Source organism: Myzus persicae, unplaced genomic scaffold (assembly GCF_001856785.1).
Source record: "Myzus persicae strain clone G006 unplaced genomic scaffold, MPER_G0061.0, whole genome shotgun sequence".
In the NCBI taxonomy this organism is placed as follows: Eukaryota; Metazoa; Arthropoda; class Insecta; order Hemiptera; family Aphididae; genus Myzus; species Myzus persicae.
The window spans coordinates 152,931-168,740 of record NW_019103887.1 but is presented as its reverse complement, the minus strand read 5'-3'; the positions used below and the strand labels follow the sequence as shown (position 1 = coordinate 168,740).

Sequence of the window (15,810 nt, the reverse complement as noted above, 5' to 3'; positions counted from 1 at the left end):
TAAATAAGTCTTTTTAATATTGTCAGTGTGTTCCTCTAGTGATAATTATCATTATTATTACTGTAGGTAAACTTTTGATCTTATCTACATTGATCACTATTAATTATTAGTATTTTGTTTCAAATGTTTCAATATTTTATATATTTGCCAATATTATATGTATTAGATTTTAGTGTTTAGAGTGCATATTTTATGTCGGGAATTGATCAGAAAATATATTTTCGAAAGCACTTGGAATTAAATTTAGGGTATAATTTAAATGAGTTAGTCAAGATGAAGCTTTTTTTATTAATATTTATCCATTGAAATTTGCAGGACTATTAAATTGTGTGATCCTGATACCCTCAAAAATGTTACTCTTTTTCAGATCTATGAAATAATTCTAAATACGCCTGTAAGCTATGGCCAGAACCCTGTATTGTCATTAAATGAATATTGGTTTGCCATTTTCTTGGTTAGTATATTATAAGTAATATATTTAGTCTTTCGAACCTACTTGGATATATAAATCCACCTTGTCTAAAGACCATGAACTGAGATCTTAGTCATGCTAAAGATTGAAACTATAAACTTGATTATTACACTACTATATTATAGTAAACCTGAAGATAGTGTTTGTGATTTAGAGTGTATTATGTCATAATAGGTAGGTGGAAAAAAAGCCCCAGAATAAATATATAATGGATAAAAGTCGAAAAACAAACACACCATCATGCGAGTGTACATGCAATTGTTTTATATTTTTTAAATATTTTGTTCATTGCAGGTAATTCGAAAAAACCTAATGCAATAGTACTTATTGAAGATTTATAAGAATAATTTATTCTATGTTAATAGTACATACGATAGATAACAGATAATAAATATAACTAATGGCCTACTCTAGTATCTCATATTACTAAGATGAATAATAATTTTAAAAAAATAGTCGATCCATTCCCCTTATATTAAACTAGAGCAACTAACTAATGTTCTAGATACTACTGTCTGTTTTTTATGGTACAATACCAAAAAGTCTGGTAAATATAGTTAGGTAAAAGGAAAAATATAATGTGATGCACAATCAAAATATCCAATTTTTTTTTTATTAACTAGGTGCAATTATAAAACTATGATAGCTCAAAAATTACTAAGGTATACATAATAGTACACTATAAAAGAAATTACAATTTTAATGGCAATTGTGGATTTTGTGTTGAAAATGGAGTAGATATTATAAGAAACATTAAGAGTTTTTAGTATGTTAATTAAAATTAGGCATTTGGTCTAGAGCAGGGCAGTCAAATAAAAATAGCTTAGGTCACAGATACATTCATTTAAATAAAGAGTACAGAGTAAATTCCAATTACTATTAATATAAACTTCAACTAAATGATTTACCTGACAAAATTAATAAATAAATAATTTTGTAGGTACCAATATTTGCAAAATATATCAGTGAAATATATTATTTTAAATAGTGCTATTCATACACATAAACAGGAACTTTTTTAATTAAGATATTTAATATCTGAGAAAACTGGGAAAATATTACCATCATGGCATCATATAATGTTTAACCTAATTAAAATCATTGAATTTTTTTTTTACTTATTATTTTAAATACTATATATATTGGACTTTCTTATCTCGGTCTTATTTATCCCTAACTTTTCAAGCTTAGGACTTTTTTTACTGAGATTAGTTTTGAATTGACTTACTATATTATTATTTTTATAGTTCTGCAATTTTTGTATAAATGTAATATATACCTAAAACTAATGTTTGACTATGTATAGGTCCTAATGGCTAATATATTATATCATTAACCACCTAATGACTCAATATAAAATTATTTATAACTATAAAATATAACATTTAACACAACATATTATGTGCCCATAGAAATGTTCATATTTAAACTAAACATTTTTTTGATAGATTTTGCATTCTGAGCGGAGCGATGAATGTACTGATTTTACAATGATGTGTATTTTTTTTGTCCTTCACCTTTTGCCCGGCTTTTAGGAAATCTTTTCTGGCGGCCAAGTGAATCTAATTGGTACCTACCTACTATACACCATAAAGTTTCCAAATATTTTAACTCGTTTTGAGATGTTACCGGACATTTTGAATTTTTTTAGTTTTTTTTCTATAAATGCCAATAAAATGTTATTTGTTGGTCAAAAAGCTTGACAATTTAATACAATGCTCCTAATATATTGTTACAATATTAGTTGAAAAATATTAAAAATATATAGGTAAAATTTTGTTTTATAAGCATTTAAAGTTCAAATTTATCAAATTGAAAATGTACAAATTATTTTGTAGTTAAATATTTATAAGATGGTCATCTTCTTAGCTAAGGATTAAAATTAAAAAACAAAGTTGCACACAAGAAGTTAATTCTGTAAATAAAAAATCTAAAAAATATATTAACAATTTTTCTTTACAGTTATTTTATGTTAAAATTTGGATAAACTTACACATTGTTAAATAACCAAGAATAATGATTAAGTTATTTTGTAGTAATTTAAAAATATTTTTTGGTAGCTACCTACTTGAAACTTTTAGAGGGCCTATTATGCCTATATTATTATATTTTATACCGATAATGACTTCAAATGTAATATTTTTGGCAAAAATGAATTTAACCTACTGTAGTGCCTACCAATGCTTAATAGTAAAATAAATTACTTTAAATACAATAACATAATCAAATATACTAAATTACTAAGTAATGTTATTGCTGACAGATCTCCTTCGCTTATTGATTTTCGTATACTGTATACAATGAATTTAAATCATAGAATTTAAATTTAATACCTTCCGTTAGAGAGACCTATGTATTTGTAACCTACTGTACAGCAGAGCGACATCCACTTACCCTCATTTATTAAAGTGAGATTTTTTCCTTGGTATGCTTATTTTTTGTGATTTTTTTTCATGATTCAGTATAATTATATTTATTGAGCATATTACACAATTTAGGAAATGTTTGAGGGCCATGGACTTGAACAATTTCTAGTTTAGCAAACCAATCGATTTTTTTTTATTTTTATAATGTGTGTTTTTGCATGCTTTATAAGAATGTAAAAAAAAAAGATTGGACAAACTTTGTTTTGAAGTTAAAAACTTCAAAAAGTACTGTTTAACACATATCTATTCCTTTTACAAAAAATAAGCAGAATTGCCAGAATTGAATATTTTAGATTTTTTTTCAAATTATATGGTTGATAACGCTCAATACATAGGTGAAATCAAAACTGACCTATCCTACTTATTTTTGAAGTTTCTGCACGTATATGATTAATGTACTAAAAGACTCAATTCAATCCTTTTAAATCACCAATAATGTACCTATCTGTCACGCTTGTCTACTTCCACAAGGAAACAACGACCCGTATCTCTTTCAACTCCGCCAAATACCCATTGGCCTTCAACACGATGTCCCCTATGATATTTTCGCTTCCCAAATGTACCTACTCATCTATTTCAACAATAGTCCCTTGACCACCTAAATACAAAGTTTATTTAAGAGACATTTTATAACTTTCTTAAAATTATTTCAAAAATTATTTTTCTTGCTCAGTGATTACGAGTGTATCGGCACTCGTTGTTACGCTCCGAGGCCTAGCCTTTTTCACCGATAACTTCAAAACAAAGTTTGTCCGACCTTTTTTTTTTACATTCTTAAAAAGCATGCAAAAATCATACATTATAAAAAAAAAAAAACCAAAAAAATCGATGAGTTGCTAAACTAGAATTATGCTCATGACTTTATATAGCCCCAAAAACCCTCCCCCTATTATTGTCTATGATAATAGTATTATATATTTACTCTATATTTTCTATTAATATGAGTATGTATTTTTCGTACATGGTAAATAAAATAATAAGGTCAATGTTGGTCCATGTCTATTGTCTATTGCATAGAGTAAGAACTAAGAATTCTTATTACTCTATGGTCTATAGTCTATTGTCTACGCCCTACGCCCTACGGAATAAAATATAAATATGTATGCACGAAATAAAGTACAAATAATACAGTGATGTTCATTAATATTTACATGGTCATTTAATTACTTTAGATGTGGCCACACTGTAATACAATTTACGACCGCCATTTCATTAATTTTCATGATAGTTGATACGACGTATTTGTTACTAAATTTCTTACAATTTTTTTTTTTACAAAAAATATATTGTTTTAATGTTCATAAATTACAATTTTATATTTTAGTTTCATGAAAAGTCCGTAATACTTATGTGAGTTTAAGTTATACAATTTTACGTATAGTAGAGCCTATAAACATTTTAACTTCGTTTTATATCGGACGTCAGGGATTTTCCAGATGTAATAACAAATTTTTTGGAAGTGATTCGTTTAACAATTTGGTTTCAAGTAAATTGTTATCTGTTTTTATTTAATATGAAATACATTTTTAGTGTTAACTATCAATAAGTGTTGTGATTTAATTAATTACTTTTTAGTAAATTTTTTATTTGAATTGTGATAATCACCATGTATTGGAAAAATAATCCAGCATCTAATTGGGACTCAATTTTTGACAGAGAGGTAAATTGTTATTTTGATTTATGTTTTAATGTATGATTATTATTTTTATAAATTAATTGCTTAATTAATTATATATATTCTAGAATTTGTGCCTCAACGATCTCATGAGAGAACAAAATCTCTTAGAAGAGCTAAAGGGTCAGAACAAAAAACTCATAGACTTGTAAGTATCCTACTTTTAGTTTTCCTTAATTTTATAAAAATATATTTTTTATTATAATTTCCTACTAATAGTTTTGCATTTTGGATTTGATTTCTATCAAACAAACAAATTATTTTTTAGGAATAAACACTAAATTAGTATATCCACTATCTAGGTATCTATAAGTAGGTTTAAATAAAAAATCTTTTAATTTAAACAATTTTAAGCAAGGGTTAGTTTACATAGGGTTTGCTTATTGCAATGTATTTTGTAAACTAACATCAACGTTATTTTGAAGAATTGCAGAAGAAAAATAAGTGTAAAAAATCCTAGATAAACAATATTACTCACAACCACATAGAAATTATTGAACAAATATTTCTTAACCAATTTCTAATTGATGTGATACCACATTATTAATATTTAATTACAAATATATACTTATAGTATAGGTATACTTAGCATAAAACAATTTAATATATTATAAAATAAATAATTTTCTAACATTAACAATAATATTATTTATAATTCTGTAAAAATAAAATATTTTATTTTCTCTTTAAAATTTTTCCGATTTTTTAAATTTAAAAGTCTACAATATTAGGAAACAGTCTAATAATGAACTGTAATTAACTACTTTCATTAATTATTGTTTTATAATTATTTTTATTTTATCATCTTTTAAATATTGTACTATTTTTTAATAATATGACTTTATTTGAAGAATTGCGATCTACACATAATACAATAAGTAATAGTAATAAAAATGTACGACAATTAACAGGAATAAACACATGAGGAGGGAATCACACATTAGTGACACCTCTTACATTTATAAGTTTTTAACTTAAATTTTCAAGTCACGACACCATTTCCTCTTGAGGCGTCTGGTTGGGTTACCTGGAAGTGTTAGTGAAGCTATCTCATTGATTAGTTGGTTAGGAATAACTTGATGTTTGGCATGGAAGCGTTTGTAGTAGATAACAGCTGTAATGTCAATGGAAGGTAATTTAAGGTTGGAGTTTAGGGTCACTTTCGGAACGAAGCCGGGTGCACCAGTGATTAAACGAAGAGTGATGTTTTGGAAAGCTTGTATAGTTCTCTGGTTTGAGTTCTTAGCGGAGCCCCAGATTACTATACCGTGTGTCCATATCGGTTGAAGAAGAGTTTTATAGAGAATGATTTTGATGGGTAAAGGAAGGTTTGAACGAAGCAGTGGCCTTAACAGGTGAAGTTTGGAGTTAAGTTTCTTATGCTTGTCTTTAAGATGGAGAGACCAGGTAAGGCGTCTGTCGAATATAAGACCAAGATATTTTACATCTGTCGAGTGGGGAATGATGATGTTGTTGATTGTCACAGCTGGGCAGTTTAGAGGTCTGAATGAGAAAGTCACAAAATAGGACTTGGATTTATTGTACTTATAAAGTAAAACTTGTAAAAACGCCTCCTAATATATAATTTACATTATCGTCAAAATATTATAGGAAACATAATAACACAACATTACCAATTTAATTTAGTTTTTACAGAATTATACATAATATTGTTGTATAAAAGGTTGCGAGTATTCTTGTATATTGTTAAGTATTTGGGTTTTTTATTCCGATAACCTTTTTTCAAATAAGTTTAAAAATGAACGTTTTATGGCTATAAATACAATGAAAAAGTCTATCTTAAATTAGTTGGAATTATTAGGTGTTCATAAACTATAATGTGGTTTCAACATTGAAAATTGTTTCTATAATAAATATAAAATATTGTTGAATAATATACTGGTTTTAGGCATTTAATTAGAATATTGACTTTTTAATTACTGTGTAGTAATACAAATTGTACTTTATTTAAAAAAATACTTAAATATTGAAAATATTGAAAATATACAGAAAAAACTATTGTATAATTCAAAAATATGGATTATGTGTTGTAATCATCGGTGTTCACACTATCAATATTTCTTCCAATTTTAAACTTATGACAACTCCTTTTTTATCTTTTAAATATTGTATTTAATAGTATCATAACTATTTTTCCATTAATATTTGTTCTTTTTAAAAAGGTTTTCTTAGAGATATTTTAGAGTCTACCTGTCTTTTTTCTCAATCTCTAATACCTTATTATTTTTTTTCATTTTTTTTTTTTATTACTTAATTTATATTTCCACAATCTGTTACATAAATTTTGAACAATAAGTGAAATTGATGAATTGATAACTGGCGTGAAGGACGGATTAAAGATACCTCCCAGTGAAGGCACTTTTACAGTTAAAGATGTAAAAAAAAAAGTGTTAAACAATGTTAGTAAATATTATAAGGAAAGATAAGTAGAAATAACAAAGGTATATATAGAAAGAAGAACAAAAAAATTTAGATTGGTCTAGACTAATAGGTCCCTACACCACCGCCTTTTCAACCTTTTTTGTGGGTTGCCGGGTATATTTATAGACGCAAGTTCTTTGATGAAAGAATTTTTGTGGTTTTGTGGATTGAAATTAAATAGAAGATCTTAGCTACATCGTTGATGGGAGAGATGGCTAGGTCATTATATAATATATGATTTGATACGTAGAATACCTTATTTTATAACAATTATTTAAAAACAGCTGTATATAATTATTTTCGTGTTTTGAGTTGAGATTAGTAAATAATAAATTATCTTAAGGTTAGTTTTAGATAAAATATCTTCCAAAACAAAAAAAAACCTTCACTATGACCTAATTAATTTTATGCATTTAAGTTTCTTTATGATATCTGTCAATGTATCTTTACATAGAATATTACCTATTGAACTTTATTTTTATTTTGTTATAGTTTAACAAAACCTGATATTGCATTGGAACTGGTGCGTTTAGTTACACAAGAACCTCAAGAAAATGAAAACCCAGAAAATCGCTTTGTTTTACCAAACTTAGCTTGTGAAATATTAACTAGTGATATTCAACCTATGTATAATGTTCTTTCCCATGAAGAAGAAATTTGGAAATGTTTTTTTAGTTTTCTAGAAGATAATGAACCTCCACTTAATTCATTAATGGCATCATATTTTAGCCGAACTTTATGTAGCCTTATATTAAAAACAGGGAGTCAAGTATGTAATTGCTAATTTAATCCTAATTATTTTCTAAATGTATGTATTAAAAAATATGTCTAAGCTTATAGAAATCCTAAGAATATACACAATTAGACAGTATTAGAAAAAATCCCTTATAATATCACTTAAAATTTATCAAACTTAACACTTACATTCTAGAAAGTCAACTCTTTAAAATTTTATGTTTGTTAATTTTGTATCATAGTATTAAGATCACTACATTTAGTTTTACAAAAAATAATTTTTTTATAATTGTTGGTTTGCTTTATTTAAAAAATATAGGATTGGTATACATATCAGTTTAACTGTCTCAAGGCACTTGAGAAAGTTTCAGATAAAGGAAATTTTATAGATTTGTTACTTAAACATCTTGATACATCTGCCATAATGGATCTCATCATAAAAATATCAACACTTTTAGAAGGACCTCCTTTAAGAAGTAACATATTCACAGTATGTATAACTATTTTATTCTAAAATTTACATTAATTGAATTGAATGTCACAATAATAAATTACATTGTTTTCCAGTTATTTGAAAAAGAGCAACTAATTTTCAAGTTAGTGGATACATTAGATTCAAAAAATCTTCCTGTTAGACAATTAAATGCAGCAGAAATAATTTGTGCTATTGAAGTTGCATCTGAATTACATCCTCTTGAGCAAAATCCACTTGTTACTTCAATTGAATCGTAAGGATTTTTATTGTTAGTTATAGACACCTTTAAATAAAATGTATGTTCAATTAATTAGACCAGAGACTGTAAATACGGTATTAGTAAAAATGTTTGGCCAAACTGAAAAGACTGAAAGTACATTGTTGGGTGGCATTTCGATTCTGCAAACGTTGTTAATGGCGACCAAATTCAAGTTAGTTACTTACTTCTACAAATTGATTATAAAAATCTTACTAATATTTTGTTCTCATCAGAGGTGAAGATTCTAATGAAGTATATAATAAAAAACAATCATTGGCTGAGATTTTGTATATTACAATTTTACCATTTTTGGAACATATACATAATGTTTTGTTGATTCCTCCTAAGGTAAAAATTAAAAATTTCTTATTTTCTTAAAAATATAATAAACTATGGTCTACAAGTTTCCATTCTATATACTTGCTTTGATTAGGATAAATAAACTTAAATATGCTATTAGTTGATTAATTGATGGAATGTACTTAAACACGGTTCTTACTTAATACAAGTTGCCATTTAAAAAAGTAAAACTATAAAAATTCTTTATGCTAGAAAATAATTACTTTAAATTAATTATTTAAAAGAAACTGAAAAACATATTATAAACCTAATAATTTTTGTTAAGTTGTAGTGATTTATATTCGATTTCTAAGTTTATCTTAACTTTCTTTTGTAACTGTTGAGCTGTAATAATTTTATATTGGTAGCTTTATTTAAAAAATTCTTTCTTAAACTTAACTTGACTTGTGGATCATGGTTTTAATATTGTCTGTTTATGATAATTTATTAATACTGAAGTTAATACCAAGTTGGATTATTATTTTAATTTAGATCGAAAGTTTGGAATGTATGGGCAATGTAATTGAAAAACCTTTTGGTAATGTACGTTTGCAGATTGTGAGATTGATAAGTTCATTACTAAGCATGCATAATCAACAAATAAATGAACGATTTGCTCAACTTAATACAATAAAAGTTCTTCTTGTAAGTATTCATTTTAAATATATATATGACTAATATAGTATTTATATATTTTTGATTGATTTTTATTTACCTTCGACAACTTGGTCGTTAGAGTATTTTTAATTTATATTATTGTAATTGTATAGTTATATTGTTATGTTCTATATAATATAAATGAATCATTTAACTAAAATTTGTTTAAGTTTTTTATATTTTACTAAATTTAATTTGTTTAATGCATGTTTGTCTATATGGGTTTAAAATTTGGATATCAGTTAATTTATCAGTAATCTATTATTTTTTTTATAAAACTTGTTTTGATTTTTTTTAAACCATGGAAGTCTGCTGTATAGTAGGTGTTGAGACCTGAGTGTACCTTGTCATTGAGATGATTACTTTATTTTTCTTGTGACATATTACAAGAAAAAATAAATTGCTCATAATCTAATATAATTATTATAATATTATTTTATATAGTATTACTAGCTGTTATTAACTTATAAGTCAATACCATCATACTAATATACCTTAGAATGGCTAGGTATATGCCTTAAAGTAGAAATAGCTTGAAATTACTCTAATTTTTTTAAAAATGTAATTGTGTGTATTAAACAATAATATACATAATGCTAACAAATTGTTAAGTCTATAAATAATATTTTATGATTCATAACAAAAAAAAACAAAGCATCATTTATTTTGTTAAAATATGAACTCAAAAGTATTCTTATAATAAGATAAAATGTATGTGATAAGGAATAAAATATATATTATGTAGAGTAGATTTTTAAGCCTTAGCTATCAAAATTGATAATGGATACATTAAAAAAAAATTATGATTAACAAATTGTTTTAATTTTGAAAAATAACTTCAAATGTTGAAGTGTATGATATCGATTTCTCCTTAAACAATTTTTGATAATTCAATGTTATTAAAAAATTAATTGTATACACCTAAAACATTCTACTATTACTTTAATTATAATTTTCTCAACATAATAAAAACTTTCAAAGTATTCAAAAAAATGTTAAGCTATTTGTACTACATTCCTCAATTCCTCATCATTCTGTTTTAATAAGGTAGCTTAATTCATACTAACTTAAGTTCTATACTTATACCTACATAAAATAATATTATAATAATTAAAACTTACACACATTATTCCAACTGAACCTATCTATTATAATACAAAAATGAATTACTAATAGTTATTAATGGTAAATAATTTATAACAAATTCATATATTTTTTGGAGGACACACCATTTTAAAACCATTTTTTGTATCTGATATTTTATCATTGAATTCAAATTGAATACATCCATTCTATTACTGTAATCCACTAAATGACGAGGTACACTCACATCTACTACACAAAAGATCAACAAAATAATTTGCACATTTTTGTGATTCTGACTTCAGGCGCTCATTAAAAATTATTGCGAATTTACACTCAAGTTTTTTTTAAAATTAAACTAATAACAACCGAATTATAACCTTGTATTATATTTTCAAGACTTTTGATCAAGTAAAATATATTTTCTCAACAGTAATTTAAAAAAAGAAAAAAAAAGTTATACCAAAATCACTAAATAAATTTTGTCAATAACAGCTTTTGTGTAAAAAATACGATATTGTAAGCTACTAATAATTTTCTTTTATTGAACCCCCCAATGTACTATCTAGATTCACTTTCCTACCAGAAAACATGCTGAAGTAGATAGCCAAAACATTTTTACTGCCCCTTACAGTAATGACGCACACAAAATAAAAAAACACATCATTCTAAAATTAGTTAATCCATTCTATCTTTAGAATCTAAACTATAATTGTATTTATTATGTTAATTTTATTGCATCAAAATATTTTGGTAATCTTTTGGAATAATCTGTATAAAAGTTGAAAGGTTTTAATTTATTATTAGCTTATTAAATGAACAATTTATTGTGTTTCAGGATTGTTTCTTTTTTTATGATTTAAATAATTTTCTGCATACTCAAGTAGTTCAATGCTTCCATGAAGTTATGTGTTGTAACCATTCAATTGCTGAAAACAGTACATTTATAGCCCATGTAAGATGAGTCATATATAAATTATAACTATTATGCTTGTATTATAATTGATTCCACTATTTTTTATAGGTTATCAAAGATTGTCAATTAATTGAATCTATTCTTGATAATGAGAAAAGGTATGTTTAAATTAGATATTAAGATATACAAATTACAAACTCATTTTTGTGTACAATTTTCATTGTTTACACTTTTAGAAAGTGATAGAAGTTGTTTAGAACATACGTTTTTTATGACAGTTGATTATTATATAATTGAAATAGAGAGCATTACAATATTAAAAATGAATTTAGGATCATATATATTTTTTTGAATTTATTACCTAAATAATTATTATAATTACAATGCATTAAATAATGGTTGGCGGAAAAAAAGCGCAAAAAAAAATTAAATATAAATGTGAACACATGTACCTATACTCTACTCCTAATTAGTAATTAATAATTCTTAAATTATTATAGCCTGACACGGTCCCAGCTCCTCATCACTCTCTCTCAAATGTACACACTGCCACTCTGGCCTAAAGGGGGAATATCGAGATTTAATAAATAATTCGCAGTGGCCCATTGTTACGCGTCTGGCAGTCCGGTGCGTGGGTCGCGGGTTCAAATCCCGTACCGTGCAATTTTTTTCATTAATTTCTCGATATCTCTCCCAAAGACTGGCCACATCACTTGTGGTCGCGTCAAGCCCATGTAGACAATTTTATTTTTGGATACTCAAATAATAAGCAACATTTTTTTTACCTATTTATTTAATGAAAAATTTAAAATATAAATAATTTTATGTCTGAATATGGCTTAACTATTATATATAAAAAACAACTTGTAATAGCAAAAAAAATGTAAGTATAAATATGAACTCGTCTGTACATAATATACAGTGTTATAAGTTATAAGTCAAAAAACATTAAGATTTAAGGGTATATGTATAACATCTTAGGTATACATATACATATACTACATCTGTACAAACATTAAACATGGTATTAATTTATGACATTATTTTCATTACAATATATTATATTTTGTTATAGGTATACTCCACGCAGTAATTACTAATTAGGAGTAGAGTATACATATGTTCACATTTATATTTAATTTTTTTTCTGGGCTTTTTTTCCATGATTCTTAAATAATATATAATATATTATTAAATATGCCTTGCTTTAAAATTGAATCATTGAAAAAAAACTTATCTCTTAGTATTATCCAATTTGGTTTTGTCCTTAAATCTGAGGTTAAGTGTTTTTTGCATAAACTTAATCTTTAGTCAGAAACTGTTTTAGAAAATTAACATAAGATTGATGTATTAAAATTTAGCTGTGTATTTAACCATCAATTTAACTGATTTAAAGACCACATCCATATCTATTATGATATTCATGTGCAATTCCGACCTCTAAGTTATTTCTAATGATTGTAAAATCAACACATTCTTCACTTTATGAAAAGAGGTAAAATGTAGAATTTGTATTGCTTAGTATTCAACCAGGAAAGAAAAGAAAAGGATACATTGGCCACTTAGCAACAATTGCTAAAAGTTTACATAACTCTGAAGCTTTTTACTCCGATCATTTCCGTGGAATAATTGTAAATACATTAGATAGTGATATTGTAAATCGATGGGATTCTTTTACATCTACTACGTTAGAAGATAATGAAGAAAGAATTTCTACTTGTTTGGTAAGTTATGACTTAATTTATTCATGCTATATACTATTTTGTATAAAAAAAAATGCGTATATTTAAAGGGAGGGATCCATCCTCGAGAAGAAAAAGCATTAGATGATAGAAAAGAAATGGAAGAAGATGAAGCTATTTATGGGCGACCTGAAATAGAATTTAATATTAATGACAATGAGCTTGGAGTATCTAGAGTTGATATAAACTTTGATGAAGACGATGACGATGATGATGATGATGACAAGTAATTTGGTTTTAAAATTTATTGTAATTGTTCAATTATTATTATTTTATTTTTAGGGATTCAATGGAAATGCAAGCTGAAATGTTTAATCGAATGTGTTCCGTAAGGTCATCAGAAATGAGCATTGAGGATGAACCTGAATGCAAAGATACAAATAACGATCAATCAGAAGCTTTAAGCTTATTTAATAATCAACTTTGGAAGGATTCTGGTTCAGGTTCATCTAAAAGGGATTATGGAGTTAACATTTTTAACAACTCTTATGAAAAAGCAGAAAATTCATTGTCTAAAGATTGTAATTTGTAAGTTAACTATACACACTAAGTTTTGCATAAAATGCACTAACGAACAAACGCAATTTTTTTAAGGTATTGGTCTCCGGAAACCTCTGATTGGGAAACCTTTAGGTCTCAATTAAATGCAAAAGCATCGAGTGAAATGAAAATTGATAATAATTCTATTAGTAGTAAGTATGTTTTAAAGTAATGAGTACTTATAACATGAAAATTGTTTTTTAAAACGAGTTTAAATGTTAGATAGTAGATACATATTATTTTTAATCTCAAAAGACATGATAATATAATTTGAAGCCCTTTTGTTGTATAGTACTGTATCAGTAATTACTTATTAGATCACAATTTTTTTCTGAGTTTAGAAACTTCTTTAGAGGTACTAGAGATCTATTCAAATTAAGAAACACAGTCGATAGCTGACTTGTGCTCAAGGGCTTGGAATATACTACTCGGCAGGTATATAAATAGTCTAATCGGTGAGAGTGACGACAAACTGGTGCCGCCTAACTGTCTCCAACTGTGTTTCTTAACTTGAACAGAGTTTAGTATGTAGATTTATGATTTAAACACTAACTTTGGATGTTTAGTTTCTAGCGCTTTTTCTTCAAGCCCTTGGGGAGAAAATGTTACAGAAGAACCTACACCTAAGTTAGAAACAGGTTGGGCTAATTTTGATTCAAGTTTTGGTGAGCCATTGGTGGCTAATGGTGATCCAGTCATTGATCATGAACTATTTCCTGGAGTTATTGAACCTAATACTCAAGATATTGCTCCACCATTTGTGTTGCCTGAAAGTGCAACAATGTCAATAGACAATTTGATACGTAAGAATTAGTGTAAACTGTAAAATATGTATAAATTAACTTGATGTATATTGTTTTAACCTTTATGGATGTATGTTATTGATTTAGACTCACATTTAAAAGATCAAGAGACGACTGATAAAATAAATGATGATTTAATTACATCAAATACATCTTTATCTGAACAATTATCCAATGATGTTTCATTCGCAGATAGTTCTCCAAAATCGAGTGTAAAGGATTTGCCTATTGTACCTATTATATCAACTTCTTCAGATAAGTCTTCAGTTGATAATCCTCATGATGTGAATTCTGTAGATAGGTAATGGTCATTTAAAGCCTTAAAATCTTCTTAATGGCATTATAATATTTTTTAAAACTAAAATTATGAATTATAATTTTTATAAACATTTTTCTTTCTTATTAATTTATACATAAATTATGATCAATAGTCATCCGTGTGTATGTTTTTAAAGTGTCCGTCCGTTTTTATATATGAAACATCAATATTTATATTAAATCCAATTCATTCTAAAAAAATAAAACAAACATTTTTATTAAATATAATGTACTCATACACATACTTATACATTTATTTATAACATTTTTTTTTTTTATTGAAAGACAGTTCTTGTTACCTATGTAATTATTTATTTTGTGTGTTTAGTTTAGTGTTTGAATTACAGGGATCATAAGTATAATTTTTAAATATTTTTGTTAAATTCTATAAAATATGATTACAAATTAAATATATTCAATTATTCTTTATGAATTCGAAGAAGAAAAAATGGTCAACTATATAAAAACCCACCTATATAAAATATATGATACACTTCTTCGAAATCTTAGTTTATTTATTATGTTACTGTAACAAGTTATTATATATTTTACGTATATAATATGTATGTTTTTTTTCATTGTCGACTTTGTTATATTATCAGTTATATCATGGTGCATGTTTCGAATTATACAAAAGTGTTGAGTTTATTGTGTATGTGTGTATGTATGTATTCAAATATTTAACATATTTTGGTAAAATTATTATTATTATTATTATTATTATTATTATTATTTATTAATTATTATTTTTTGTATAATTTGAATGGTTACTGGATATAATATGTTTGATGAGAAGATCGTACAAAATAATGTTACTGTGATATAGATATCCATGTTTGTGAAATATAAGTTATACATTATAATACTCGGTTAACTATTTTTTCTTTAATTACTGACCATTGTCATTTAACACAAACCTTTATTTATT

At 25.9% G+C, this 15,810-nt stretch overlaps 1 protein-coding gene across 1 annotated transcript; it reads left to right on the top strand.

The window, feature by feature from the left end:
* Positions 1–4,122: 4,122 nt before the first annotated feature.
* LOC111035918 (serine/threonine-protein phosphatase 6 regulatory subunit 3) lies at positions 4,123–15,771 on the top strand. Its single transcript, XM_022317750.1, has 17 exons — positions 4,123–4,384; positions 4,474–4,558; positions 4,642–4,721; positions 7,508–7,784; positions 8,070–8,240; positions 8,318–8,478; positions 8,540–8,656; positions 8,718–8,832; positions 9,316–9,468; positions 11,402–11,518; positions 11,588–11,637; positions 13,002–13,203; positions 13,272–13,447; positions 13,504–13,749; positions 13,816–13,913; positions 14,328–14,564; positions 14,652–15,771. The coding sequence occupies exons 2-17, from the start codon at positions 4,505–4,507 to the stop codon at positions 14,867–14,869; spliced, it is 2,472 nt and encodes an 823-aa protein (XP_022173442.1). The 5' UTR covers positions 4,123–4,384; positions 4,474–4,504; the 3' UTR covers positions 14,870–15,771.
* The last annotated feature ends 39 nt before the right edge of the window (positions 15,772–15,810 follow it).